Source organism: Ursus arctos, unplaced genomic scaffold (genome assembly GCF_023065955.2).
Source record: "Ursus arctos isolate Adak ecotype North America unplaced genomic scaffold, UrsArc2.0 scaffold_7, whole genome shotgun sequence".
Classification (NCBI taxonomy): domain Eukaryota; kingdom Metazoa; phylum Chordata; class Mammalia; order Carnivora; family Ursidae; genus Ursus; species Ursus arctos.
In genome coordinates, this window is record NW_026623089.1 from 26275590 (window position 1) to 26302349 (window position 26760).

The following is a 26760-nucleotide window of genomic DNA, read 5'->3' on the forward strand; positions in this document are numbered from 1 at the left end:
GTGACTCAGAATGACTTTACTCGGGAGAGCAAACCATAATATGGGGGCTAGGAGCACCCCAAGGCCCAGTTCTCACAGAGCCTGGGCAGCTCTTGGAAGAGAGGACATACCCCGGTACCAGAAAGGCCCAAGCCACAAAGTCCGGAAAAGCCTCACCCACCCGCCTTGCTGCCGGAGGTCCGCCACGCTGCACGAGGTGCCTGCGCAGGGACACTCTGCTACTGGGTCTTACAGTCCCCATCGCTGCTGTGGGCCGTCTTCACTTTCTTGAGCTCCTGCTGAAGCTCTGACTCAGCCGCCAGGACCTCCTTTGGCTTCTGGTACTGTGGATGGAACCAGAAAGAGCACATCATTCAGCCACATCTCCCCTGCCTATGTACACACTTGGGGCCTCCTCTGATCCCATTATTTGGAAATGAGGAAACTGATGCCTACAGGGTTTAATGATTTGCTCACAGTCACACGGCTAGCTAGGAGCCTTCCAGCAGAATCCCGGTCTTGTGATCCCCCCCCTCCACATCACCCTCTATCCTCTTCCAGCTGTAACTTCTTCTAAGATAAGCTGAGCCCCCTCCCCGCCGAAGGAGAGATGCCTATTCTCTAGCAAGCACACGCCAGGGGCTGGGGATGGGACATGGGCCGGGAAAGGAGCCTCTCCCTGATGCAGTGGCCAGTCTGGGTGAATCTTACAGAGACAATCAGGGTGCAGTTGGCGTGAGCGAAGCTCAGCAAGGCCTCATCCAGAGGTAGCTGGTATCTGTCTAGGTCAGGAATGGAGAACTTCTTGAAGTACCTGTGGGAACACCAAGAGGTCACTGGCACATCCAGCAAGGTGACCCCCAACTGGGCAGCAGGCCCTCTGTGGTGCCAACTTCTTACACACTTCTTCCACGGAGCCAAAGAGGAAGAAGAGAAGCCAATCAGAACACCAGTGTGAATGAAAGGCGTTTTGGCCAGGCCAGCAGTGGAAGGGCAGGACCAGTCATGGTTCCTTGGTTAGACCAGGGGTTAGAGCGACTCGTGCTTCAGGCTCAGACTCCCAAAGACAAGCCGAAGCAGCGTCCTGGAACAGCAGCTCGGGCAGGCCAGGCCTCCGCAGTACCTCGAGAACGTGGGAATATGTATGCTACGAGGGACCGAGTAAGTCTGTCTAGGGCTGTTCCCCAAAGCTGGGGACCAACAGTTGCCACTTACATGCAACTTTCTCTGAAGGCCCCAGCTACTTTTTCCCTCTTTTGGGGTCTTCCAAGGCCCTGTGGGCCTGACTCTACTTGTAGGCCAGAGAGGGAAGTACATCCACAAGGAGAAATCCAGGAGGACAAAGCACATGACCCCTCTCAGAAGCTGGCTCTCTGGACTGCCCTGCTGGCCCTGAGACACCCCCCCCTCCAGTTTCACACATAGTCCCTACCATCCGCAAGGCCGGTCCAGAAATGAATGATCCTTTTGAGTAAAAACAGACCCAGAAAACCCAGAGAGCAACACCTAGCCCATGATGTATACAACTAGATTTCGTTTTACAGGAACTTCGGCCTTCTTTACCGAAGAGGGAGGTGACGGGTCTCGCCTGGCTTCACAGCCAGCTGTCCGTGGAGTCGGGACCCAGCTCCTTGCTCCCGGTCAGGGGCTTGTTACCACAGAGCGCCGCCTCTCTAGCAACAGGCCCGTGTGGCGTCTTCCCTGGTGGAAGTGGAGCCTGCGCCCCGACCACAGGAGGCAGACCTGTCCCCCGGGCACAGCAACCCTGCTGCTGCTGGGGGTGCGGGCTGGGACGGGGAACGCTGCAGACAGGTATACACAAACTCAAGGGGAGGCCTGGAGAGGCCCGGGCTCTGAATACTTCAGAGGGGCCTGGTCCTTGTGGTGACAGCTACTCCGGGTCCACTTCAAAAGCCCCTGGTGCCCCAGGGTCTCAGAGAGTTGACATCAATGCAGCACTCCTGCCCTGCTCTCCTGCCCAAATCCCTCGGAGTTTAGCAGAGGCTCTCAGGGCCCCTCTCCTCCCAGGTTCTCCAGTCCCCGCCAAGGTGCTGGGACCCACAGCAGGAAAAGAATGTTTACTTAAAGGCTGACAGTTCAAAAGGAGTGGGGGCTGGGAGACCCTAATGGCACTGCAAGCTTGCTTTATTTCCCAGAGCTCTGCCGCAGGGAAAGGCGATCCATCTGCCTGCAAAACCGGGGTGGAATGCTGCCTCATCCCCGTCCTAGGCTGGGCTGAGGGCTCTTCCTGGGGCCCTTGGGCTGGCCAGCAAAGGTGGCAGACACTGATAATAGGGGGGAGTCAAAGGTTAAACAGCAGAGATTAGATGAACACAAAGGCTTGTTAGGAAGTGTTAACATCTTCCCTGCAAATATACACAAGCAGCGGAACTGAGAGAGAAGCAGCCCAGGCACGCGCAGCCCAGCCGAACCTGCGTAAGGCCTTACCGTGCAGAGCGTGGGGACAGCCTTCCTGCGTCCCTGGCTTGTGTACCAGGGCGGGACAGGGACACACCTGTGTACCCTCAGAGGGGCACTGGGACTGAAAATAGAAACCCAGGGGCCTTGGCCTCAAAGGGAACTTGAGGTGCGTGGCTTGCCTCCTCCCCGCCCTACTCCCACACCCGTCACCACGAGGCTAGGGGGTGGAGGCCGAGTGAGTGTGGACGCTCTGCTTTGTCCCGAGTCTGTTCTAATGGATTTAGTTTACTGGTTGAGGTTACACAACTTTCCTCAGAGGCTCCTGATGGGCAGTGTTCAAGGGAGTATGGGACACCTGCTTCCTCTCCTTGGGGTGCAGCCCACCCCCTTCTCACCTCCATCCCCTGGCCATGGGATTTGCCTTGAGAGGAACCACACTTGACCTTCTCACCAGTACCTGCACTAGAGAGGGACCCGTTGTTCTTCTGGAAAAGACAGAACACTCAGCCTCAGGCAGCCCGAGGGAGGCAGCAAAGATGTCTTGAGGCATCAACCGTGTCCTCGGCTTTGAGCTGTGAGCTGGGGATTAAAGTTGAAGAAGAAAGAAGGCCCTATCTCTGCCTGAGGAGATCTTGTGTTTCGCCTGAAAGCCAGACCCTTACAGTGCAGCGGGTCCTGGGCTTTGGGCTGACACGTGACACTCCGTTCCCATCTCCTATTACTGTCCTCGGTCTCCGTCACACAAGGAAAGGGGATGTTAATGCTTAGCGGGGCCAGGCACCGCTCTACACACATGGAATTCTCAGAACCACCCCTCAGGCTGGTTGCTTCTATTGTCCTCTTTTATGAAAGAGAAAACTGAGGTACAGACACACAACTTGCTGGAGTCACAAAACTGGTCAGCAGAGGAGCCCTTACCACGAGTAAGAACTCCCCAAACCTCCTGACCCCGCCATCTCTGCACACCCTCTCCTCAAAGTCACAGTCCCCTAGTCTACGTTCCCTGCTGTCCAAGGATGGGGCAGGTACGGGGGGGCGGGGGGTCTCCCTTAGGATCCAGCTGCCCTACAGGTCCTCCGGGCACTCCAACGCGGTGGCTTTCCTTTCTGAATGTCAAAAGTGTTCGAAAGACCTGGGAAGCCAAGGCTGTCAGGACAACTCCCGGTCCTGGCCTGGGACCCCTTCCCGGGCAGGCCACTTCCTTCTGGGTCCCGGCTTCTTCCTCCAGATTCCTTCCTCCAATAAAGCTTTAGTCTCTGAACCAGATGAACGAGATGAACTTTAAGTTACTGTCAAAGGGACCAGAACAGGCCAACCCTGTACCTCCCCCACACTGTGCCGAAAGAATGGCTCCTTCATTTGGGCTGCTTCTGAAATGACCCACAGAACCCCGCCGCTCTCCTGCTGCTGCTGCTCCTTCCCAATTTCCAGTCATTTTCCAACCTGTTCTCCTTTGCAGTTCACCAGAGAGGCCAGGCATCTAGAGAGACTCGGAGGGGACAGGGCCGCTGTGCAGAGTCACGTGGGCCGTGCCCCGCACAGCTCCGGGGCGGCCCGCACACCCCACACAGGCTGGGCCAGACCGGTCCTGAGAAGCCTCTGGCCAGTCCAGCCCTCAGAAAAGCAGGAGGCAAACCTTCCTTCTTTCTTGAACATCACAGCTCCAGGCAAGCCGGTCGTCCCTGCGTCCAGCAGCCCTTCCTAGACTCCCAACGCACATGCGCGTACTAAGACCGCCATATGTCCTACCAAAGAGACACTGTTTAATCCAGTTTCCTAAATTTATTTGACCACAGAATCCTGTTTTTCTAGTGATGCCTATTAACACCCCTCACAGTGTTAATGTCACCAATGTCAAATCAGCCAAGTTCCAATTGCCAAAGAATTGCTGAAGACATGCTTCAGGCTGGCCATTGTGCTGGAAGTTTGTATACATGTGATTTCATCACGTGCCCAAACAATCCGTGACATGGGTATGAGTATTCTCCTGCGATACGTGAGGAAGCCTTGCTCAAAATACTACAGTTAGTATGTGGCAGAGGCCAGATTTAAGCCAACCTCTTCCCACTCCAGTGCCTGGTCTATTCCACTTATGGCTGCCAGCTTCTAGGCTGAGGCTAAGCATCTTCCTTCTGCACAGACACTCTCATCAGGAAAGGAAGTACCACACTGGGATTCTGGAAAAGCTCTTTCTTTCTTCCCTGATTTATCCTCTCACTAAGACGTGAGGCCAAGGACATGATACACTGGAATCAATCCTTTCCAGAAAAGTGGCCAACCCAGTCCTTCAGGGACAAGGCACGTATGGACAAAGGAACGTTGCCTTTTACTAGTAACCACATTCCAGAATATTAGAACTCGGGCAGGCACAGAACCAGCAGGTAATGGAAGAAGACAAATCGGAGAGATGCCACAGTGTGGGTACTGCACATGCCCGGGCAGCTAGACCGTCGCTAACTTTCCCTTCACAAGTCAGCTCGTCACGCTGACTTTACAGACACATTTATATAATCATTAAGCTATAACACAAGAATGAAAGTATGTACCTGCCCAACGCTGGCTGGTGTGACGATCAGAAGGCCGATTTTTAGCGTATCCTGAGAAAACTGAGTATCCTGCTCAAAATAACCACCATTGAGTGGTTTAATTAGTGGTAGTAAAGTGTAAGACACATTACTGCCCCTGGTAGGAGATGAAAATGCCACTAGGCTCAAGAAAGAGGCGGTCTGGCGGCCTTTCTCTCCTCCCTCTGGGCAGAGGGACCTGAGGAAGGCTGGGCTGAGCCAACCAGGGGCTGCTGGACCAGAGGCTCCAGGCGGGCACCGAAGCGGGCGCTCACACGCTCCTCTCCCCTCTGTGGGGATCCAGCCCTAGCCCTGCCCCCTCCGGGGGCATCACCCCCGTCCCACCTGGCCTCACCCATCAGTTTAAACACGTCTCCCGCCGCCCAGAGCGCAGGAGTGGGCTTCTGGCCTCGTCGCTCCTGGCCAACAGCGCCGCCTACAGCTGGCGACGCGCAGCAGATGGGCCCCAGAGGATCGGCCCGCGGATAAATTTTTTGGTGAGCTAGCTAGCCTCTCTCCTCTCACTCCCGGGTAATCACATTTCTGCCTGATATCTGTATTCGACAGTGACCTCTGGGGGACAAAAGGGAGGCAGCAGCCAGCTCCACAAACTGCTGGGCTGCAGATTCAAGTGCTATCAGAAGCACTTTTGTTCCTGGTTTGGACCCAGGGCCTCTTACGCCAGGGAATGCTTGCTGAAGCACGGAGTTTGTTCTCCTGAAGGCAATTTCTCTGTTGTCTGAAATTGCTCAATTCCACTTTCGGCACCGACTCCTGTTAATGATGAGAACAATAACGGGGATAAACTGCCTTTTATCTGAGGGCTTCAAAGTGCTTTATAAACGCAAACCCTTCTTATTATGACTTTATATTTACAGACGAAGCCCACTGCAGGGGCTGCTGGCTGCATGCAGAGCAATAATCTTGAAATTAATTCATTCATCTCCACCTCTTCCCCATCCCCTTAACCCTGCAAAGTGAGAGGGTACGGGGGTCATAAGCAGAGGGCAGAACCCACGGCTGCACGGGGGAGCCCGGGAGCTCTGCTGCTTTCCTGTGGGCCTCGCGGACCCGAGGGAGACGGGAGGGGAGGCGCACCACACCCCGAGGAGCCGGACAGAGAGCTGGGTCCTCCTCACTGCATGTAAACCCGCGATGGATGGCGGCACCTCTGACCCAAGCTCACACCCACGAGACGTGTTGGGTGGCTTCGGTGTGCGGACCAGTCACTCATAAAGCCTTCCATTCTAATACCTCAAATGTGTTTCATGGGAGTTGGTCCTATTCTGCAGTCCCTCTGGCCCAGGTCAAGGCCAGCTCATGAACAGGGTTCTCCTCCTGGGATCAGTCAGAGCTCTGGAAATCTAAAGAGGATCAACGCATTTCCAAGATGGCCAGCCCAGAAACACCCCTGCCTGGATCCAATCTCCTCCTTGGCCACCTTCTGTCCCCTCAACCCTACATTTTGCCTCCCCCTTGCCTGCCCCCATCAGAACACCAGGAGAGAAACAAAGGGAAGTTAGGTACCCCTTCTGAAACAGAACGCAAGAGACTTCCAGAAGGCTGAGGTGTACCTGCCTACTGCCCCTCAGTCCAGGGAGGGATACTGTTGGCTGCCCCAGACGAGTACTTTAAAGTCCTCTAACTGCCACCTTGGCTGGGTGTGCCTTCTACAGAGGCCATGGCCCCCTGACCGCCCCAATGGTGACGTCACCAGGCCAAGTTCACCATGGACTGGATCCAGCCAGGGGTCAAGGTAATAATCTTACAGCAGAACCACCTAAGATCACAAGTTAATGGCCAGGTGATTCCTCATCCCCTCATTTATTCGACAAGTATTTGCTGACCCCCAGTATGTGCCAGCTCCTGGACCAGGCATGCCTTGTTCCAATTTCCCCCCACTGGTCCTGCGGAGAGGAAGCCCTCCAGCTTTCAGCACTTTCTTGGGCTTTAGTTTAGCCCTCGTCCCTCCCTCAGAGCTGGAAGGGAGCAGTCTGAGCCCAACCCCAGGTCAAGCCCCCCCCCCCTTGTGCTCTTACACAGGCAGGCAGGTGCCCGTCCTGCCACTTACTTTTTGTTGGTTGTTCGGACAACGATGCAGCGCTCCTTCTGGTCCACACACACACCGTAGACGTCCTTAGGGTAGGGGAGGTTTCGAATCCTCCACTGGAAACTCATCTTGGTGTCCTTGCGCATGAAGATGGGCTGCAGAAGGCAAATGCAACTTAGGGACCGCTCTTGGTGAGGGCTAGCAAGGAACGGCTCCCTGCTCTGCAAAGCTCTACCCGGGGCCCACAGCAGGAGAAGACCCTCAGCTCTTTCCACAGCTTCCCTCTGACGCTATTGCTGTGACATTCCAGGCCTGGAGCCCTCGTCCTGCGATGACCAAGCCAAAACCCTTTGGGTATTCATTCAAGCAAACGCTTCTAGAGCTCTGTGACCAGATGGGCACACTGGAGACAAGGTGAACAAGACGTGGTGTCTGCCCTCCAGGGCCAGCAGCCCACTCCCACCCCCGCCTCCCCCGCCACCTAACAGAGAGACATACATTGGCATTGCTTTCCTTGATGAATTCAGGCCCCAGGCTCCCTGCTCCCGGGAGTGCTGGCTCTCCCACCTCAATCTGCCACTGGCCCAAGGCTCCCAAGGCACTTTTCACACGCCACTTTCTCACTGAGGAGAGAAGGAAGCAACGGGATTGGGATTACCGAGGGGGAAGGAAGGGACTCTGCTTTTCCTGCTGAATCACTGATGTCACGTTAGATGACTGGAAGGGGGGAGAAGCGGGCACGCAGCCTTTCCACCTTACACCAGCCCGTCCAGGGGACCAGGACCTCCCAGCCCCCGGAAGCCCAACAGAGCATCTCCACACCGGATAACCTGGAAAGCCCACATCACGGGCGCCCAACCTAAAGGGATTGAACAAAGCTCTGAAAGGAGCCAAGTGGATTGGCTCCAGGTGTGACTTCAAGCAAAGGAGATACGTGCTAGTTAGGAGCAGGGGAGCTACTGGTAACGGGGAACATCTGGATCCCAACAAGCATGAACTGAGTTGCATTTTTTCCCTCTACAAATAGGCAAGGGAAAAATAAATTAAGATGAAAGCTGACAGGCAGATTTGTCTCATGGTTTAGAAAGTCCGAATACAAAATTCATTCATTTCAGGTATACCTGCCTTAAAACAACAGCCCCAGAATCATATTTAAACAGACTGGTAGGCACATACCAGATTTTTTTTTTTTAATAAATATTTTATTTATTTGAGAGAGAGGGAGAGAGCACAAGAGCATGAGTGGAGTGAGGGGCAGAGGGAGAAGCAGGCTCCCCGCTGAGCAGGGAGCCGGATGTGGGGCTCGATCCCAGGACCCCGGGATCATGACCTGAGCTGAAGGCAGACGCTTAACCGACTGAGCCACCCAGGCGCCCCACATACCAGATTTTAAATGCAGTATTTCTAGAAGATCTCCCGCCAACTGTCTCGTAGAGCAGGCTCGCCCTTTCACAATGCACACAGTCGTCTCTACTTTATCTTCGTTTACAACCCACATGTTTACCTAAGCTTTTTTTCAAGTAAGGTGCATACGGTATGGAAATTATAAGTGAAAACACTAGTTCAGTGGACGTTACCTGAGGACCCCTGCCAGGATTCTGGGCACCCCAGTCATCCACATCTCCACCGTGCAGCCATCACAGCAGGGGGCTTTCCCGCCCCCCACCCCCACCCCAGCTGTAACCCCTGGGCTCCTCTCTTCATGCAGCATCCGGGTGCCTCCAAAGGCCAGCAGCCTTCCTGAAGCCCTTGTAAGGAGCGAATCGGGTCGAAAAGTGCCTGGGGTTGTGCCAAAGCTACTCCCAGCCACCCCCTTTCTGGGCTGGGGGGGTGAGCCCTGGAGTCGGACTCTCAGGATGGGTTTCTTCGAGACCTTTGGAGCCGCCGTGCCAAACCCAAACACCCTCCCTGCTCCAAGGAAGGCACGCAAGCTGAACACAAAAGTGTGCTGTAAAATTAGAATTTTCCCTTGAATATGTGCTTTTATAAGGTCGGCTGCATTCTGCAGCGTGATTTTATTACGTCTTAGGGCCAAAAATTCTCCCTAGAAACACATTTCCAAGTTTATAATGAAAATTAATAAGGAAGAGTAAAACTTGGAAATATGCTTTATAGGCAACTTTTTTTTTTTCACAAATACTTCTACTCTCTTAAGTGAATGGACTGTGACCAGGAGTATATCCAAATCTATTTGTGTAATACCTCGCTTAACTGGAGGCTAGCTTTCTGGCTCTTTCGCTGCTTTCTTTCTTTTAAACACCTTGGGATTAAATTCTTTGCTAGAATGTAGAAGAAAGTCTTCCTACTCATTCTATTATAGGATCCAATAAACGGTTTTGGTGAAGTCCTTGTTATTTTCCCATGTCTATGGGCACGAACGCAAATGTGGTCTTTCTTGTCCTGTCTTTGTTCCAGAACTCAAGGACAGTTCCTGCGGCAACAGAGGACTGTTTCCACCTGCTGTCACTCTGATTTGATTACATGTTAAGCCCAAACTGGTGTGTGGAGGGTAGCTCCCTGGGACGCTGTCGTATCTTCCTGGCTGAGCCAGGGCCAGTCCTTGGAAAGGAGCCGCTCAGTGACCCTAAAGGATCTGATGGGGAATACGTGAAGGAGGCAGTGCCTGGGGGCTTTTTCCTAAATCAGCAGGAAGCAGGCTGATGTCCTGGACTGCTGAAAGGAAGCCCCATCTTTCAGGTGGGCTGGAAAGTGGAGGTCCTAAAGGCCTCTTTCCCCAAAGCTCCCAGCCTTGGCCTGCTTCCAATGTGGATAATTACTTTCCCCCTTCCTACATACGCCCTGCGGCTTACACGGGACGCAGGATTCTTCTCTTCTGCCCTAGAACGCTGCAGCTCCGCTCTGTGGCTATTCAACAGCTGCCCCGGCCCATCCCTGAGGAGGCTGACGAGATCGAGTGGGTCATTTAAAAAGCCGGTGAAGTGCTTGGGGATGAAAGTGCTCAATACCCTCCAAACGCAGCCTGGGGGGGTAGGCTGGCGGTCAAATACCAAAGCAGATTAAGCCAGTAATCCAAATGTAATCGCTGGGGGATGGCCTGCCCTTCAGCCTCTGCCCCCCTGGACGCGCTGTGTTCTTCTGGGGCTGGTTTGATGTTCCGATCATTGTTATGGGGCCCTTCAGGTTTTTCCTCTATGACTACACGCAGCACTCATTGTGCGGGGTGGGAATGAATAGCACTGAGGCGGCTGAAAAAAATATGACACCACTCTGCTTATTCACACCGCCTGGAAGAACTTCCTACACAGATGCACCACCGACAAATGACTCTCTGGGTTTTTCTAACAGAAAACCAGTTTAGCCAATTATCAAATTTGTAGTTAGCTGGAAAAATGGAAAACGACTCCCATTTATGGCCATACTAACCCTGTCCGTGTCTTACTTTGCAGAGCGCTCAAGCTCTAGTTAGTTCAGGCCCTGAGACTGTTTACACTTAAAAATTAATCATTTTGCAAGGGCAGCTGGTGGGGGGAGGGTGGAGTGGTTGGAGATGGTAAGAGAAGGACCAGCTGTTCAAAGGATCCAGTGGTTTGAGTGGGGTGTTCCTGTCCGCCCATCTCTGTTCTGCTCCCACCAGCCCCTACTTCAGTCATTCTGGGGAGAACAAAATTTAGTAAGAAAAGAAAGCAGGATTAAATATTCTCAACTCCCAGTAGTATGTTGTTGTGCATTAAAGCATGGGCTCCTAACCAGGCAGACTCAGATTTAAATCCTAACTCAGAAACTAACCAGCTATGGAATTCTGAGCAAGGTGCTTAACCTCTTAGAGCTTCCGTTTCTTCCCTGACTGTAAAAGGGGACAACAGGGCATCCTCGTCAGGCTGTCACGAGGGTGATTCAGTGAGATAACTCATGTAAAGCACTTAGCATGGTGCCTAATAAAAGTTATGGTATTAATATCACTATTAGGTAAACTTTAGCCAGTGTTCTCCTATCAATCTCCATTTCTGCTTTTAAGAAAAAAAGGAGTTTTGGGGCGCCTGGGTGGCACAGCGGTTGGGCGTCTGCCTTCGGCTCAGGGCGTGATCTCGGCGTCATGGGATCGAGCCCCACATCAGGCTCCTCCGCTATGAGCCTGCTTCTTCCTCTCCCACTCCCCCTGCTTGTGATCCCTCTCTCGCTGGCTGTCTCTATCTCTGTCGAATAAATAAATAAAATCTTTAAAAAAAAAAAAAAAAAAGAAAAAAAGAAAAAAAGGAGTTTGTAGGCCATTGTCTATTCCCCACCTGCCAAGAGAAGTGACAGGTTAATGTGGGATGCTACAGAGGAAGGTACCAAACTTGTTTTTCAGTTTAATTTCTTGTCCGAGCACAACTAAGAGGCCGGGGGTTGTTTGCTTGTTTTTATGGCCACAGCAGCCATCGGTGGGTTATTTGCTCTGAGTGAAAGAGAGAGGTGGTGCTGGGGGCTACGGGGAGGAACTGCAGCTAGTCTCCGGCCTGGCGATGGTGGTGGTTAGCCCACGTGACCTCTGCTTTCATAAACTCGCCCCTGTTAGGCATTCCAAGGCTGTCGCCCCCTGGGAGCGCTATAAATTACAATGCATTGTGAGGATATTACTACTGTATTGGTTTCCACCAAATCAGTGTCATATGCTAAACACATCAAGATTTTTAATAGCACCAGACTAACCCAATTGGGACTGCAGCCCAAGCAGCTCATAATAAGGAGGGATCAACACTTCACTCTGCAACTGAACATGCGCAGGACACACATTTTAAGACTGGAGACTAAGAAAATGCAAACCAGTGTAATCCACGTTGTCGGTTCTAGACATTTATGAGCTGTCAGAAAAAGGGAAAAAGAAATTCCCTTGCCAATACTACCTGTCGATCAGGCCCAGGAAGAAATTAAAGTCAAGAATAATGACAAGAAAATAACCCAACCCATGATTCCGCCATTGGATTTAAAATTTCAGGCGGAACTTAATAAAGACCAACTCCCACTGCTGACAGGCTCAGGCCCTGGGTCAGGGCAGCAGCCGCCCAGCTCTGGGCGTCAGTTAATGCGGACGTGCAGACCTGGGCACAGAGGACGGACAAATCAAATAATTCCCAGAAATCTGAGCTGGAGCCCCTATTCAGGAGCCTTGAGTTAGAGCAAAAGAGCTGCAGGAATGAAAACAACAATGTTGCAGAATCCCCATTTCTACTCCCGACCCCCTTTGACTCAGACATTTTCCAAGGTAAGGGGCAGATTTAACAGCGCGGCCTCTGAGCCAGCTCAGTACCTGCTGCCCTGATACCTGCTGCTGATGTGGCTTTGGAAGACAAACAAACGAACAAACAGAACAACTGCAGTTAAACCTGCCCTTACCTCTGCCCACTCGGCCCGGAGCAGAGGCTCACTTCCAATTCTGCCTTCTCCATACATTTCTTGCCCAACATTTCCCGACAGAAGACTTTCTCACACTCTCACTGGCCTGGGGGTCAGGGGGCGCACACCGGTCCAGCAGACACCCACTCCACCTCTCGTGTCCAGTCCTGACCTCATATTCTTCTCAGGAACAATCTTCCCTTGAGGGCCTCAGTCTCCCCCTGGCTTCCACCTTTGGTGCTCAGTTCCTCCCTCAAGCCTCAGGCTAGCATTGCTTACGTGCACTTTAGGTCACCCCAAGGGCTCCTACGGGCCCACTGGAAGCCCCCGTCACTTACCAAGCAGTTCACCCGTCTTCTCATCATATTCTTCGGCCATTTCCTTTCCATCTGGGAACAAATAGTGCACCTTTCTTCTCCCTATGCACAAAGCAGAGAGTGCCTTACCCCCATGCCTCTTCTTACCTTGTGCCTTGCACGTCAAGGGATCTCCCTGGGAAACACCAACAGCCTTGGGCTTGGGCGTGAGAAACCCGCCCAGAGTTGCCCACGAACTCCTTGCCAGTCGTTGCCCACCACTACTTTAAGACGTGTCCTGGGACAACCTTTCCTTTCTGCAGCTTTCTCTGAATGTGTCTTTGCTCTGCTGTTCCCTCTACCAGCAGAGCTCCATACTTCTGATCTCTTGAACTCCTTGCCCTTCAAAATTCAGCTCAAATGTCACTCCACTGGGAAATCTTCAGCCGCTGGCAGAATTCACACTCCCTTATTTGTCTGGGCCTCCCTAGTGCTTTATTCATCTGCACGGTGGATACTTTTTTTAAAGAGCCTCCTGTCTCCCCAGGAGTGGTGCCATATTTATGTTGTCTCCGCAGTTCCTAAAACCAAGCCTATGTGCTCAGGACATTGAACTGGGTTTCCTGACCAAGCACTCCTTCCAGCCACACCACTGCTGTGGCTTCTGCAGGTGTCTAGGCCATTCCTAGCACACAGCCACGTAATGTTAGTCCTCTTACGTTCTCTTCGTGGCGCTTACCGCAGTTACGATTTACATGTGTGTGATTCTTTGGTTATTGCCTGTCTCTGTTAGATAGGAGGGGTTTTATCATCCTGCTTGCCTGTGGTTTCCCTAACACAAGCACAGTACCTGGCATATATTAGGAGCTCAACTAAGGATTAATTGAAAGAATAAACATTGATTCAACTTTCATTGAAAGAACGGAAGAATCTAGGGGAGTCTCCTAGCCCAACTCTTCCACCTATATCTTATAATCATAAGTTTTGTTTTGTTTTTTAAAGTGACTACATAAGGGCGCCTGGGTGGCTCAGTCATTAAGCATCTGCCTTTGGCTCAGGGCATGATCCCAGAGTTCTGGGATCGAGCCCCGCATCAGGCTCCTCTGCTGGGAGTCTGCTTCTTCCCCTCCCACTTCCCCTGCTTGTGTTCCCTCTCTTGCTGGCTGTCTCTCTGTCAAATAAATAAAATCTTTTTAAAAAAATAATAAATAAATAAATAAATAAATAAATAAATAAATAAAGTGACTACATAATTTCCCTATTTTTACAAATGGGAGAGCTGACATAGGTAGGCTCCTCAGTGAGCCTAATAACAGGGACAGGTACCCAACCTACACTTGATGAATAAGAGCCCCAAGGACCTTGAGCAGCTAAAGGAGTCACCATCTGAAATTTGCAACTGTATCTGATCTTCCAAGCCGTTTCCCCGATTAATTCATTCCCGTGGACACAGTTCCCTTAAGTCATTCCTAATTTGTATTCTGGGGAAACTCATCCCCAAAGTTGCAGGGCTTCTCAGCACGCCCCTGGGTTATACCACCTTAAGTCATTTTGATGGCTAATAGAGCTAGAAGGGATTTCCTGTCAGGAGTGGGTAAGAGGCGCTGCCTGTGAGCAGCCGAAGGTGTCTGGCCTGACCCTCTTCTCCCCTTGGAGTCCATCCTGGGTCCAGCCAGGATGCGGTGCTTACTATTGGCCAGGTATTTTACATGTTTTTTTGCATTTAATTCTCAAAATAATCCTATGTGCCCCCATTACCTGTATTTCACAAATGAGGAAAATTGAGGCTTAAAGGTCATGTAACTTGTCCAAGCTCATAAAGCTATGAAATGACAGACCCAGACTTAAGCTCATTTGAGGCCAAAATCCATGCCCTAATAACTATACTAGGATAATGTGCATAGCTTTAAATATCTGTAAGGTTGAATACTATTCCAAGGGTTTATTGGTCATGTTTCTAATGAATTATTACCTATTTAGACTTTATTTTATTTGGATATTCATTTTTTTCTTACTAATCTGATTGACCTTTATGATATTAACAATGTATCATATATGTTGCAAATATTATTTCTATTGTTTTTTAACTTTGTTTGAAGGGGGTTTTCCCAAACAATTGCTTAATTTTTATATAGTCAACTATTTTGTCCTTTGTGTTTACTACCCAGGAGTTGTGCTCAGAATATCCTCCCTGGGACGCCTGGAAGGCTTAGTCCGTAAGCGTCTGCCTTGGGCTCAGGGCGTGATCCCGGCCTTCTGGGATCGTTCTGGGATCGAGCCCCACATCAGGCTCTTCCGCTGGGAGCCTGCTTCTTCCTCTCCCACCCCCCCTGCCTGTATTCCGTCTCTCACTGGCTGTCTCTCTTTCTGTCAAATAAATAAATAAAATCTTCAAAAAAAAAAAAAAATCCTCCCTTACCCAAAGATCATATAATAATTATCTGTACTTTATTCTATTTCATTTATTTATTTATTTATTTATTTGACAGAGATAGAGACAGCCAGCGAGAGAGGGAACACAAGCAGGGGGAGTGGGAGAGGAAGAAGCAGGCTCATAGCGGAGGAGCCTGACATGGGGCTCGATCCCATAACGCCGGGATCACGCCCTGAGCCGAAGGCAGCGCTTAACCGCTGTGCCACCCAGGCGCCCCCTGTACTTTATTCTAATACTAGAATTTACTCTATATGTATATATGTATGTGTACATATGGGGATAATAAACAATTTTAAGTATATTAGTCTACTTTGGTAAAAAAAATAAATGTATGAGTGTACGTGAAGCAATATGATAGTTTATGCATGAAAATATAAATTATAGGAGTGCCTGGGCGGCTCAGTCAGTTGACCATTCAATTCTTGTTTCCAGCTTGGGTCATGATCTCGGGGTTGTGGGATCAAGCACCATGGTGGGCTCTACAGGGAGTCTGCTGGAAAGTCTCTTCCTCTGCCCCTCCCCCCATTTGTTCTCTTTCACTCTCTCTCTAAAACACTAAATAAAATAAAAATCTTAAAGAAAATGGGGGTGCCTGGGTGGCTCAGTCAGTTGAGCGTCTGCCTTGGGCTCAGGTCATGATCCCAGGGTCCTGGGATCAAGTCCTGCATCAGGCTCCCTGCTCCATGGGGGCCCTGCTTCTCCCTCTCCCTCTGCTGTATCCCCTGCTTGTGCTCTAATAAATAAAATCTTTTTTAAAAATGTAAGTTATGATTATCTCTAGATGGTAGCTGATGGGTGATTTTACTTATTTTTCGTATTTCCACAACAACCATAAATTCTTTCTGAAAAAAATTTGAAGAGTATTGGGTTCTCATTACCAATAGCAGTGCTTTTTCGTGGGAGGGAGGTAACATCCTCCCCACACCCACACACCCACCAGAAGCGTAAATCTATAGGAAACGTTTGACAAGATGTATCCATATACTTAACATTATTATTTATTATTATTATTATTTGGTTTGGGGAAAAAAGACCAACAGCATTGTTTTGTGATGCTACTAACAAAAAAACCTAACAAAACCCTAGGTGATGAAATACTGGGTTAGATACCATCCTGACCAAAGGAAGTGAAAGCAGGGACTCGAATAGCTGTACCCTCGTGTTCACAGCAGGATTATTCACAATAGCTAAACAAGTGGAAGCAACCCAAGTGTCCGTCAACAGATGAATGGGTAAACACGATGCGGTGTATGCACACGTGCAGTGGAATACGATTTAGCCTCTATATATGCAGCAACACGGATGGACACTAAAGTGAAATAAGTGGATGCCAAGTGAGATAAGCCAGTCACAAAAGGACAAACCCCACTTATGTGCCATTCCTGCCATTACCAAATGCATAAAGACAGAGAGTAGAATGGTAGTTGCCAGAGGCTGGGAATGGGGCGGTCAGTGTTTAGCAGGTGAAGAAGTGCTGGAGACGGATGGTGGTGACGGTCACACCACAATGTGAACATACTTCATGCCACAGAACTGTATCCTTGAACAGGGTTAAAATGGTAAATTCTATGTTACCTATTTTTTACAATAAAGCCAGAAACCACTACCCTATGAGATAATGTCCAAAATCTTTAGCTTGGCATAAGAGATCATAACATACCCCAACTTATCTAAAATCCCTCTTCATTTCTCACCATTTCTCCTCACTGCTCCTTGAGAAAAGAGAATTTTATTCACCCTTGCATCCTAGCGCCTAGTACCTGACACAGTGTGGGAGGTCGTTATGACTGGGGGAACACTTAAGCCTCACTGAATGTTTTGTTATTCCCCTAGTAATCAGCCGGATACTTTCACACATCCATACCTTTCTCTACACGTGAGTCATTGCCTCTTCTACACTTAGCAAACACATATTAATTCTTTAGGACTCATAAACATCACCTCTTCTGTCAGGTCTTCTTTCAAAGAGACGCTCATTCCTGCCTTCGTGCTCTCATACACTTTATAGAAGATTCCAGCTTCTACTTAACACACACCCTTATTTATTTACATATCTTTTTTCCCCTCTCCCTGCTCTAGCACACAGCCTAGAACATACTAAAAGCCTCCCTAAGTGCTGCGTGAACGAATGAGCAAATGAGCAGGTGATTTTAATTTCCATGCTTCCCTGACTGGCCTCTGCCTGTGGATGTGTGCCTCCAACTGGTCTCCCACACGCCACAGGAATTTAGACCTAATTCATCTGGCTGCCAAGAGGGTCCAGGAAAGGACCCCTGCAGCACTGGAGGTCCTACATCCACCAGTCCCAGGGTGAGACAAAATCAGGACTCCTTACTCCTATGCCCACCTTTTCCAGGCACAGCGCCGGGACCCTTGCTGTTTTCCCTACAGACCCCAGGGAGCATTCAGGTCACTTACAAACATATTACAGCTGCAAAGGACATCAGAGGTAGCCCCTCCAGCTCATTTTACAGATGAGGAAAATAAGGCCCAAGCAAGTAAAGAGGCTAACTGTGACTTAATGGCAAAGTAGTAACTAGAGCCCAGATCTCCCGCCTCTTCATGACGCCAGGCTGCGTTCAGCAACAGAGCCCCACTGACTGGACGAGGGGCCAGGGCTAGTCTAAAACCCTCTTTCATTTCAGTTTCCTCTTCTGTAAAATGGGGTGGAAAATTAACAGCCTCTTGGGACAGCTGTGGGGCGCAAATGACATAACAAATATGAAAGGAGTTAATATTTATTAGTAACAGAACTCAAAGCGGGGCGAAGTGGTGTAGAGGAAACTAGGAGGTGTCCAGAGACGTGCGTTCCTGTCACGTCATCTCTCTGGGCCTCAGTTTCCTCATCTGCCAATGCAGGACTGGGCCTAGTCTGGCAGCTGCGGCCCTTCCAGTTCAGCGGTCCCAGGCTTGGAGGCCCTTCGCGGAGGCGCCAGCGCGGAGGGCTGGACCCTGGGGGAAAGGACTAGGGAGCTCGTGGGGAGCCTCGAGTTACCGTCCTGCAGCAGCGCAGTCTTCTCGGCGGTCCGCAGACTCTCCAACCAGCCGGTTACCGCCATCTTCCCTCCACCCAGCCGCGCGACCAGCCGCTGCCATGGTAACCATTCGGCCTACGGTCACTTCCGGCCGACCCGGAAGGTGTTCTGGGCATTTGCCCTTCCCCCTCACCCCCCACTTCCCACCTGCCACGCCCTTCGTCCGCTCTCATTGGCTGCCCTGGTAAGTGGTTTACAACTGCCTACCCGCGGGTGACCCGCGGGGCCTGAAGTTGGCCCCCACCGCGGACCGAATCGCCGCGGCGGGGAGGGGCTCTTAGGGCAGGGTCCGGACACTCCAGCCCTCCTCTCGTCCCCAGCTGGGAGTCCCTGGCGCGTGCCAGCTGCGGACTCGGCGGGTGCCCCACAGCTGCCGGTCGTCTCCACCCCCAGCTGTGAGGCCGAGACTCCCCCAGTCTCGGAAGGCGCCCCACACCTGCTGCGGCCATGCCCCATCTCCCCGCAGCTGCGGGTCTGAGTACTCCCGTGACGAGAGGCCCGCCACCAGGGCAGGTGTAGAGCGTTCCCTCGCCTCCCGAACACCCGCCACCACCAGGGTTTCCTCTGCTGGTCTGTGATGGGGTCGAGAACGATCATGTGGGGTTTCTATGTAGATTCCTCTCAGTCCTTCAAACCTCTCGGGAGCCCAAACCCTTTTAAAGATGTAGCTCCATTTCCTAGCTTGGCATCCCCTTTTGGTAAAGCCCTTTCAAAGTGGGATGCAGCAGGGTAGACACTGCAGTGAATCTTTCGAGCAACCCCTCTGAGCAGTACCATTTTGTACCCCTCAAGAGTTCCTCAGTAGTCCCATTCTTCCCTCTTATTTCCCCCAGTACCTCTAGCTTTGAAAGGCTGGTAAGTGCTATGCTAACCTGCTGAAGTTCATTCGGGTTTTGGGAGACACCCCACCCCCACCCCCGGAACTGAGCTACTGCCCCTAAAGCCTGGTCACTGGAGACACCACCTCCATAGGCAAAGAGTTGGGTAACCTCAATTCTGGGTTTCCACATGACAGTTGCCCTGATCAAACCTAAAACCAAAAGACCGTGATCCGGCCATACCTCAATGGACCCTGGGGGCATCTTGAAGGCATTTCCCAAGCGGAGGAAAATTCATGCCAATCCATCATCAAAAGCACTTGCAAAGATTCCCAAGCAAGAAGGTGGAGAAGAAGCAGGAGGTGAGCAGATCCACTCTCAGAACCCTCACGTACTTGAACCCTCAGGCTTCCTATATTGTTCATTTCTAGAATCAGGTATTAGAGCTGATTCTGCCAGTCCATGGCCTACAGGTTGGTTTGCATCTTTGTTGCCCTAGGCTTGGGCCCCAGTCTTTGACAGGCCACTTGCTATGTTATTTTCTACCCCACCCCTAGACCTCCATCAATCAGGAAATACTCTCTTGTCCCTAAGGAAATAACAAGCAGAACCCTTTGCTCTACAGGAAGTGGCCTAAAAAGGGATTGGGGGGGGGAGGAGACTCAGGTCGCCAGAGTTATGTTATTTTGCAGCCAAGTTGACAAATAAATGACAGCTCATGTGGCAGGTAGGGGAAGGGAATATCTGTTAACACTGTGAGGCCTGTAATGGCAAGTCATATGTGCCTTAAGCTTTGCATGGAGGTGGGTGTCTATTAATACTTGAAAGAATAAGTGATCAAATGAACCGATATACAGGATACCTACAATGTGCTCTAACAGAGTCTACACTTTTCTGGGTTATATGAGGGAATAAGACATATCGAAATCCTTGCCCCTTACATCAAGTGATGGTTCATGGGTAAATTAACTGTATGCTTGCAGCAGAATCCCCAGAAGGCTGGCTGTCTGGATGGAAGGAAAATGATCGTTTTGGGGCAAGGAATGTAAAGGGTTCATTTGGATCATATCTGACAGTTATGACAATAGGCATCTGGATGTCCCCTCCACAGAGTGGCTGAGCTCCCTGCGGGCCCATATTGTGCCCAGTGGCATTGGGCGAGCCCGGGCAGAACTCTTTGAGAAGCAGATTATCCAGCATGGTGGCCAGATATGCGCTGCCCAGGCCCCAGGGGTCACTCACATTGTGGTGGATGAAGGCATGGACTGTGAGCGAGCCCTCCGCCTCCTTCGACTGCCCCAGCTACCCCAGGGTGCTCAGCTGGTGAAGTCTGCCTGGCTGAGCCTGTGCCTGCAGGAGAAAAGGCTAGTGGACACGGCAGGATTTGGCATCTGCATCCCCAACAGGTGGGCTGGACCCTGTCTTCCCTCAGTGTTTTCTGGCAGCATCTTGAGCTCTCTTCTTGGGTTATTAAAAATAACTTTCATTGTCTTAATCAGACACATTAGAAAGCCAAGATTTGAGAGTAGAGGATTGGGAGCAGAGGTAGGGCCAGGCCTTTGGGGTGTTAAACTTGCCATCACCATCCCTGCAGGTACCTGGACCAAGCACAGCTCAGCAAGGCAGACCAAGACTTTTCTGCGCCTCCTGGAGCCCATGAGGCTGTGCTCAGGACAGCCGTCTCTCCTCTGCGTCCTCCCACCAGGCCTGTATCTCCTCCCCGGAGGATAGAGGAGGCCCCGAGCACCCAAGCCCAGGTCAGAAGCCTCCCAGCCCTCAGAGCTCCCTTCCCCTGGGAACTGGGTCACAGAAACAGGGAGGGCCTGGTGGTTGTTCAGGAAGTCCCAGGCCCCTGACAGAGGAAGGATCTCTTTATTGTGAAGCCACTTGGGTCTGCCCAACACTCATGATGGCTGCATTTGCCCAGTTCCACATCTACCACGTACCACTGGGGATTCTACGGCTGGCACTGGGGGAAGCCAAATGGAACATGGCCCCACAGTTAAGGAGACCCAGGTCTGATGCAAGAGACCCAGCTTCATTCGTGGGTCTGACTAGGAGACTCAGCCCGCACCTTTGAGGAGCTCTCCTGGGGGCTGGGGACATGAATTTATCATCTCTTCTCTTTCCTTACCTCAAGCCTGGCTATGATGATGAAACCAGTGACGGGGAAGAGACCCAGGTTAGCACAGCTGATCTGGAAGCCCTTATCAGTGGCCACTGCTCCACCCCCCTTGAGGAAGATGGTGAGCCTAGTCCAGCCCCTAAGGGCCTGGATAAGTGGGTCTGTGCACAGCCTTCGAGCCAGAAGGCGATCAACCACAACCCCCACATCACAGAGAAGCTGGAAGTGCTGGCCAAAGCCTACAGTGTTCAAGGAGACAAGTGGAGGGCCCTGGGCTATGCCAAGGCCATCAATGCCCTCAAGAGCTTCCACAAGCCTGTCACCTCCTACCAGGTACCTGGGAGCCAGGGCAGGGCATGCAGGGAGATGGGGGGCTTTCTGGTTACTGGGCACCAGTCACAAGTGGGGATCAGGTGGAATGCTAAAGCTTTTATGATGCCTGAGACTTGCATAAAAGAAATAAAATGGGGAGATGGATGAAATTGACAGAATCTTGATAATTACAGAAGCTGCTGACAGGTACTTGGGGGATCATTATACTGTTCTCTCTACTATGGGAATTCTTCCCAAGTAAAAAGTTTTAAAAAAGATTAGACTCTAGAGGCCAACAGATCAGGGTTTGAATTCTGGTTCCCATCATTCACTAACTGTGTGATTCTAGGCAAGTTACTTAAACCCTATGAGCAATGAAAAGGAACTAAGACTAGTGAGAGACTCAAGTGCTCCTGGGAGGACCAAGTGTCATGCTCCTGCAGTGTAGGACCTGATTGGAAGAAAGGCCTCAGTGAACGCCTTGCTCTCGCTGTTGCCATGCAATGGTGACCAGTGTCACACTGCTGCCTTTTCTTTACTTCCTGTGCTGATCTCTGTTCCTCTCAGAACCAAAAGACAAGCGACCCAGCCCATCCCATCCAAACTTCTCGTCTTCACTTGTGCCCAGGCTCTACACAGCCATCAGCTGCAAACTGGCCAAGCTGGCTTTTACTCAGATATGTGCTAAAGGGGTCTGCTAACCCACTGCTGGCTCTGTGCCTCCCATCCTCTCACTCTTCTTTTCCTGTCTCTGCCTCCTCCTCCCTCAGGAGGCCTTCAGTATCCCTGGGATTGGAAAGCGGATGGCTGAGAAAATCATAGAAATCCTGGAAAGCGGGCATCTGCGGAAGTTGGACCATATCAGTGAGAGCGTGCCTGTCTTGGAGCTCTTCTCCAACATCTGGGGAGCTGGAACCAAAACTGCCCAGATGTGGTACCAACAGGTGACACCATGTCCCAGCACCCACTTCAGTTTTGCTCTTTCTCAGAAGTCCTGCCCCACAGTTCTCATACCTTGTGCTCTGATGGGAATGAACAGGACTATAAGGAGACCACTTTTCAAGGGGACTAGGGCTCATGTAGACCCCTCTCCTGGCTCCTAGAACTGCCCTGTTGCCTGATAGCCTCAAGGCATTAATCTGATGGAGGCAGAGAGACAAGAGTGTTTCTCTGTCTCCCAGACCAGCAGGGGCCTTCCTGAGAAGACCAGGCCTCAGGGCTGAGTATCCAGATCAGTGGTTCCCCAACCTGGTGATGCCCAGAATCCCCCAGATCGATGGACTTGAGAACCAGTATTTTAGGGTTGTGGCAGAACTGGATTAGGCTGTGTCTCCCATGTTCCCTACCTTTCTTGGGTCCCGCAGATTACAGACCCAACCATTCCTGGGGTTGATCCTGCCTCAGGCCTTCCTTGGAATCTGGGGGTGATGGAAGCCTTGTGTATGTGCTCATTCACTGCCTCTCAAGTGGTCCTGGCTGCTCACAGCCTCCTCATCTGGCTTCTTTTTTCCAGGGTTTCCGGACCCTAGAAGATATCCGTGGCCAGGCCTCCCTGACTACCCAGCAGGCCATTGGCCTGAAGCATTATGATGACTTCCTGGAGCGCATACCCCGGGAGGAGGCTACAGAGATTGAGCAGACAGTAAGCAGAAGTCCCAGAGCAGTGAGGAGGGCCAGGCCTTGCTATAAGGTCAGGGCCTGGCTCGAGCCAAGAACACCTGATCCCTCAGCTAGGGAGCCAGGCGAGGAAGCTGTGAGACACCAGAGGTTGGGACCAATGGGGAGAGGGCCAGCTGAGACTGAAGCTGGAAGGGTGGGTGGCTGTGATAGGGAAGGGCTGTAACACCAGGTCTCTGGATTAGCGTAGAATAAGCATTGGTTTAGGTGCTAGAATGGTGTTAGGGCTGGATTAGAGGTGGGTTATGGTCAGAACTACTTGAGGATATTGGGGTTTGAACTGGGTTAGGTCAGGGTAGGTCAGAGCAGAGTTCTTAATGTTCTTTGATTCACAAACTTTTCTGAGAACCTGATGAAAACTATGGACTCTTTGTCTCCAAAATCTGTGTACCAAGTTCTCTATCCCCAGATGCGCAGATCTTCTGAAGGTGCCCTCCCCAGCCCCCCACAACCTGAGGCTGGTTCAGGGTTTGGTTTCGAGTTGGTGTAGAAGCACCGTGCCAGTACGATTAGGTTAGGGGTCAGAGGAAAACTTGGGTTGAGTTGAGTTAATGTTAGGCCTGAATTTAGAGTAGGGTTTTCTTAGTATTGGATGCTTTTAGTTAAGATTTGTCATTGTCCTAAAAATAAGATTTGGCCAACGTTAGGGTTTGATTTAAAGTTGGATTTAGGGATTAAATTCATGTAAAACCTAGATTAGAGAGAGACTAGGGTATATTTGGGGTTAGATATATCATTTGTTCAGTTGGTATCAGGATTAGGGGCTGGTTGCTGTGGGCAAGGTTTGCGGCTTTGGGATCAGGTTTGTTAAGGTAGGACTCTATGGAGACCCTGGCCCACCTTAGTTGAAATCAGCCTCCAGCTCTACTCTAGGCTATGGGACTGTGAGGCTGGCACAGGACAGGCCCTTTTGTCCACCCATCACCAGGCCTTGGTGCTAGTGATGACACCGTCACTCAGCCACGGTGTCTAGGCACAGAGAATGTCCCAGTCAGCCTCCAGCCCCCAGCCCATTGGAACAGCAGTGGCTTCCCACCTGGCATTTAAGGGCTCCAGCTTTAGGAGTTTTTGATGGGATTACTTACCCTGGGTCTCCTCCCATCCTCTTGGGAGGCTCAAGAAAGGAGTGAGGGGATTAGCAGAGCCTGGCCTGTCAGAAGAATTGAGGTGTCCTGGCCAAAGTATCCAGGGTCCCAGAAATCTCAGTGTCCTGGGGTAAAGGCGTGGAGGCCATCTGCATATGAAAGGCTTCCATGTCGCTGGGGTAGAGGTTAATGGGCTTATTCCCTCAGTGAGGGATGACCCTTCAGCTGACAGCCCCCTCTTTCTTGACTCCCTTTCCAAACCTTGAGCCTCCTTCCTCCAAGTAAGGGTGTGAACACTGGCTCAGAATTGCCTCCCTCTTTGCTTTTTTTTTTTTCTTTTCCTTTACTGTAGGTACAGCTGTATTTCTGGGCTCCATTTCCCCCTAGGCCTGGGCCCAGGGCACCCTGCTAGCCACCTGCTTAGGCCTCAAGCCCCAACTCACACACTCTGCCTTTAGCTCCAAATCCATATCTGGGGCTGCTGAGACCTGGCAGAGGGCTTCCAGGCACCTGGCCCTTTGTCCTAAGTGGACAGACCTGGGCACATGGGTTGGGGCAGGGACCAAGTGAAGGTGTGTCTCTCTGCTCTTAAAGAACTCGAGGAGGAAAGATCAGTGCCTTCCCTCAGAATCCGAGTATACGCCTCTTAGATCACTCTTCAGGCTGAGTCTGGTGGCGGGAGCAGATTTTCTTCTCTTCTGTCCTAGTGAAGCTGGAGAACTGCCATTCCCCAGGGCAGACTTCTGGCATCTGCTCCTTGAGGCTTTCCCTCAGGCTTGTATCACACATCCGGGGATTGGCTTGGGGCATCAGCTGGACATGTGGGCTCCTGGGTCAGGGTAGTCTCTTGTACCGCCCTGGGAGAGGAACTCCTTGCAGGGCTTGAGGCCCACAGGCCTTCCCCGCTGCCCCCCGCTCTTTCCCAGGTCCGGGAAGCAGCTCAGGCTTTCAACCCCGGGCTGCTGTGTGTGGCATGTGGTTCTTACCGACGGGGGAAGGCAACCTGTGGTGATGTGGACGTGCTGCTCACTCACCCGGACGGCCGGTCTCACCAGGGCATCTTCAGTCTTCTCCTCGACAGCCTTCGGCGCCAAGGTATAAGCTCCGTCTCTGGGGGAGCAGGCTGGCTGGCGCAGTGCGGGAGGGCGACCCCCAGGAGGGAGAGACTCAGAGTCTCAAGCTCTAGGCAGGAAGCAGGGGAAGGCTGCTTTGTGAGAAGGCCACCTCTCCCTCATGGGGGGAGGGGGACACGGGGAGGACACGGGGAGGAATGACTATGCGTGGGGGACACGGGGAGGAATGACTATGCATGGTTTAAAGAGGCAGGCCCAGAGAGGGCAAGGTCACCCAGCAACGAAACTTGGGAGCTGGCAATGGAGGACCCAGGGGTGAACAGGAGAGACCCAGGAGGGCAGGGCAGCCCAGGGCTGGCTCCCCGCCCTCCCAGCGGCCTTCCGATGTTGCGCCAGGGTTCCTGACGGATGACCTGGTGAGCCAGGAGGAGAACGGCCAACAGCAGAAGTACTTGGGCGTGTGCCAGCTCCCCGGGCCAGGGCGGCGGCACCGACGACTAGATATCATCGTTGTGCCCTACAGCGAGTTCGCTTGTGCCCTGCTCTACTTCACTGGCTCGGCCCACTTCAACCGCTCCATGCGGGCTCTGGCCAAGACCAAAGGCATGAGCTTGTCGGAGCACGCCCTCAGCACCTCTGTGGTACGGGACACCCAAGGCCTCAAGGTGGGGCCTGGCCGAGTGCTGCCCACCCCCACGGAGAAGGATGTCTTCAGGCTTTTAGGCCTACCCTACCGAGAACCAGCTGAGCGGGACTGGTGACCTATGGCTGGGGGGAAGGGGCGCCAAGCTGGACCGGCTGCCCCACCTGGCCTTCCAGTACTCGGCTCCAGCCTTAGCGGGCTGGACCTCACCACGTCAGCTGCCTGGGCCTGAGGGAGAGGGCCAGCCTGGCTCCCAGGAGCGGCCCGGCCCTCTCCTCAACAGGAGCAGACTGCTGGCCTGCATCACCACTGCCCCTTGCCCCGTTTTCAGCAAGAACAGGTGCCGGTGTGAAGCCGGCTTCCTGTGCTGAAGGCCCAGACACCCCCTCTTCCGTACCCATGGAGGGTCTGGCTGCTGGGGGTGGGATGCGAGCTGCAGGGGAGGGGCAAACAGCTGTGACTGAGCACACCCTAAGACCCTTTGGAGCAAGAGAATGCGCTACTCCACGCGTACTCCCTCTACCCGGCCCACTTCCTCTGCAGCTGGAGGTGTGGGGAGGGGGCACCTGAGGCTCAGTAAGGACAGCACTTGAAGGCCCAGGGGCCCAATAAAGTGCACTTGGTGTTCGACCGCCTGGCGTCTCTGAGCTGCTGCAGTCCCTGCCGGCCGCCCACCCGGGTGGGGATGGAGATGGGAGCTGAATGGGAGCCCAGAAAGGCAAGTTAACGGCTCTCCAGATGGGCTGGCCTGAGTCAGCTCCTGAGCTCAGAAGGGGGCAAGGGTGGATGGGTAAGAGAGAGAATTCATGAAGTCAGGCCCTAGGAGCGCCTGTTTTCCTCAGCAGCTCTTGTGGGCCCTGCCCTAGAACAGGCTATCGGGACATAAACAGAGGTGACAAGACTCATTAGGAACA

General features: G+C 52.0%; 2 protein-coding genes across 6 annotated transcripts; one reads left to right on the forward strand and one right to left on the reverse strand.

Annotated features, from left to right (window-relative positions):
- Nucleotides 1-18201, reverse strand: DPCD (deleted in primary ciliary dyskinesia homolog (mouse)). The gene is made up of 6 exons (XM_026493940.4): nucleotides 18074-18201; nucleotides 12687-12767; nucleotides 7513-7637; nucleotides 7036-7169; nucleotides 691-793; nucleotides 1-323 (listed from the first exon to the last, which is right to left on the reverse strand). The coding sequence occupies exons 1-6, from the start codon at nucleotides 18135-18137 to the stop codon at nucleotides 219-221; spliced, it is 612 nt and encodes a 203-aa protein (XP_026349725.1). The 5' UTR covers nucleotides 18138-18201; the 3' UTR covers nucleotides 1-218.
- On the forward strand, nucleotides 18106-26481 carry POLL (DNA polymerase lambda). Of its 5 annotated transcripts, none has more exons than XM_026493934.4 (9): nucleotides 18106-18175; nucleotides 19129-19293; nucleotides 20043-20337; nucleotides 20526-20688; nucleotides 21072-21389; nucleotides 22139-22312; nucleotides 22882-23010; nucleotides 25057-25225; nucleotides 25600-26481. In XM_026493934.4, exons 2-9 carry the CDS (start codon nucleotides 19179-19181, stop codon nucleotides 25962-25964), a joined length of 1728 nt encoding a protein of 575 aa, XP_026349719.2. In that variant the 5' UTR covers nucleotides 18106-18175; nucleotides 19129-19178; the 3' UTR covers nucleotides 25965-26481. The 5 variants fall into 5 exon arrangements, with proteins under 5 accessions (XP_026349719.2, XP_026349720.2, XP_057164796.1 ...); XM_026493935.4 differs by lacking the exon at nucleotides 18106-18175 and adding an exon at nucleotides 18187-18297; XM_057308813.1 differs by lacking the exon at nucleotides 18106-18175 and adding an exon at nucleotides 18305-18683.
- The last annotated feature ends 279 nt before the right edge of the window (nucleotides 26482-26760 follow it).

Coding starts and splice junctions, on each gene's coding strand:
- DPCD (XM_026493940.4), bottom strand. CDS start 18,137: ATGGCGGTAACCGGCTGGTTGGAGAGTCTGCGGACCGCCGAGAAGACT. Junction 12,768..18,073: donor GACTGCGCTGCTGCAGGACG/GTAACTCGAGGC, acceptor CTTTGTGCATAG/GGAGAAGAAAGGTGCACTAT. Junction 324..690: donor ACTGCACCCTGATTGTCTCT/GTAAGATTCACC, acceptor TTCCATCCACAG/TACCAGAAGCCAAAGGAGGT.
- POLL (XM_026493934.4), top strand. CDS start 19,179: ATGGACCCTGGGGGCATCTTGAAGGCATTTCCCAAGCGGAGGAAAATT. Junction 19,294..20,042: donor AGGTGGAGAAGAAGCAGGAG/GTGAGCAGATCC, acceptor TCCCCTCCACAG/AGTGGCTGAGCTCCCTGCGG. Junction 20,338..20,525: donor GGCATCTGCATCCCCAACAG/GTGGGCTGGACC, acceptor CCATCCCTGCAG/GTACCTGGACCAAGCACAGC.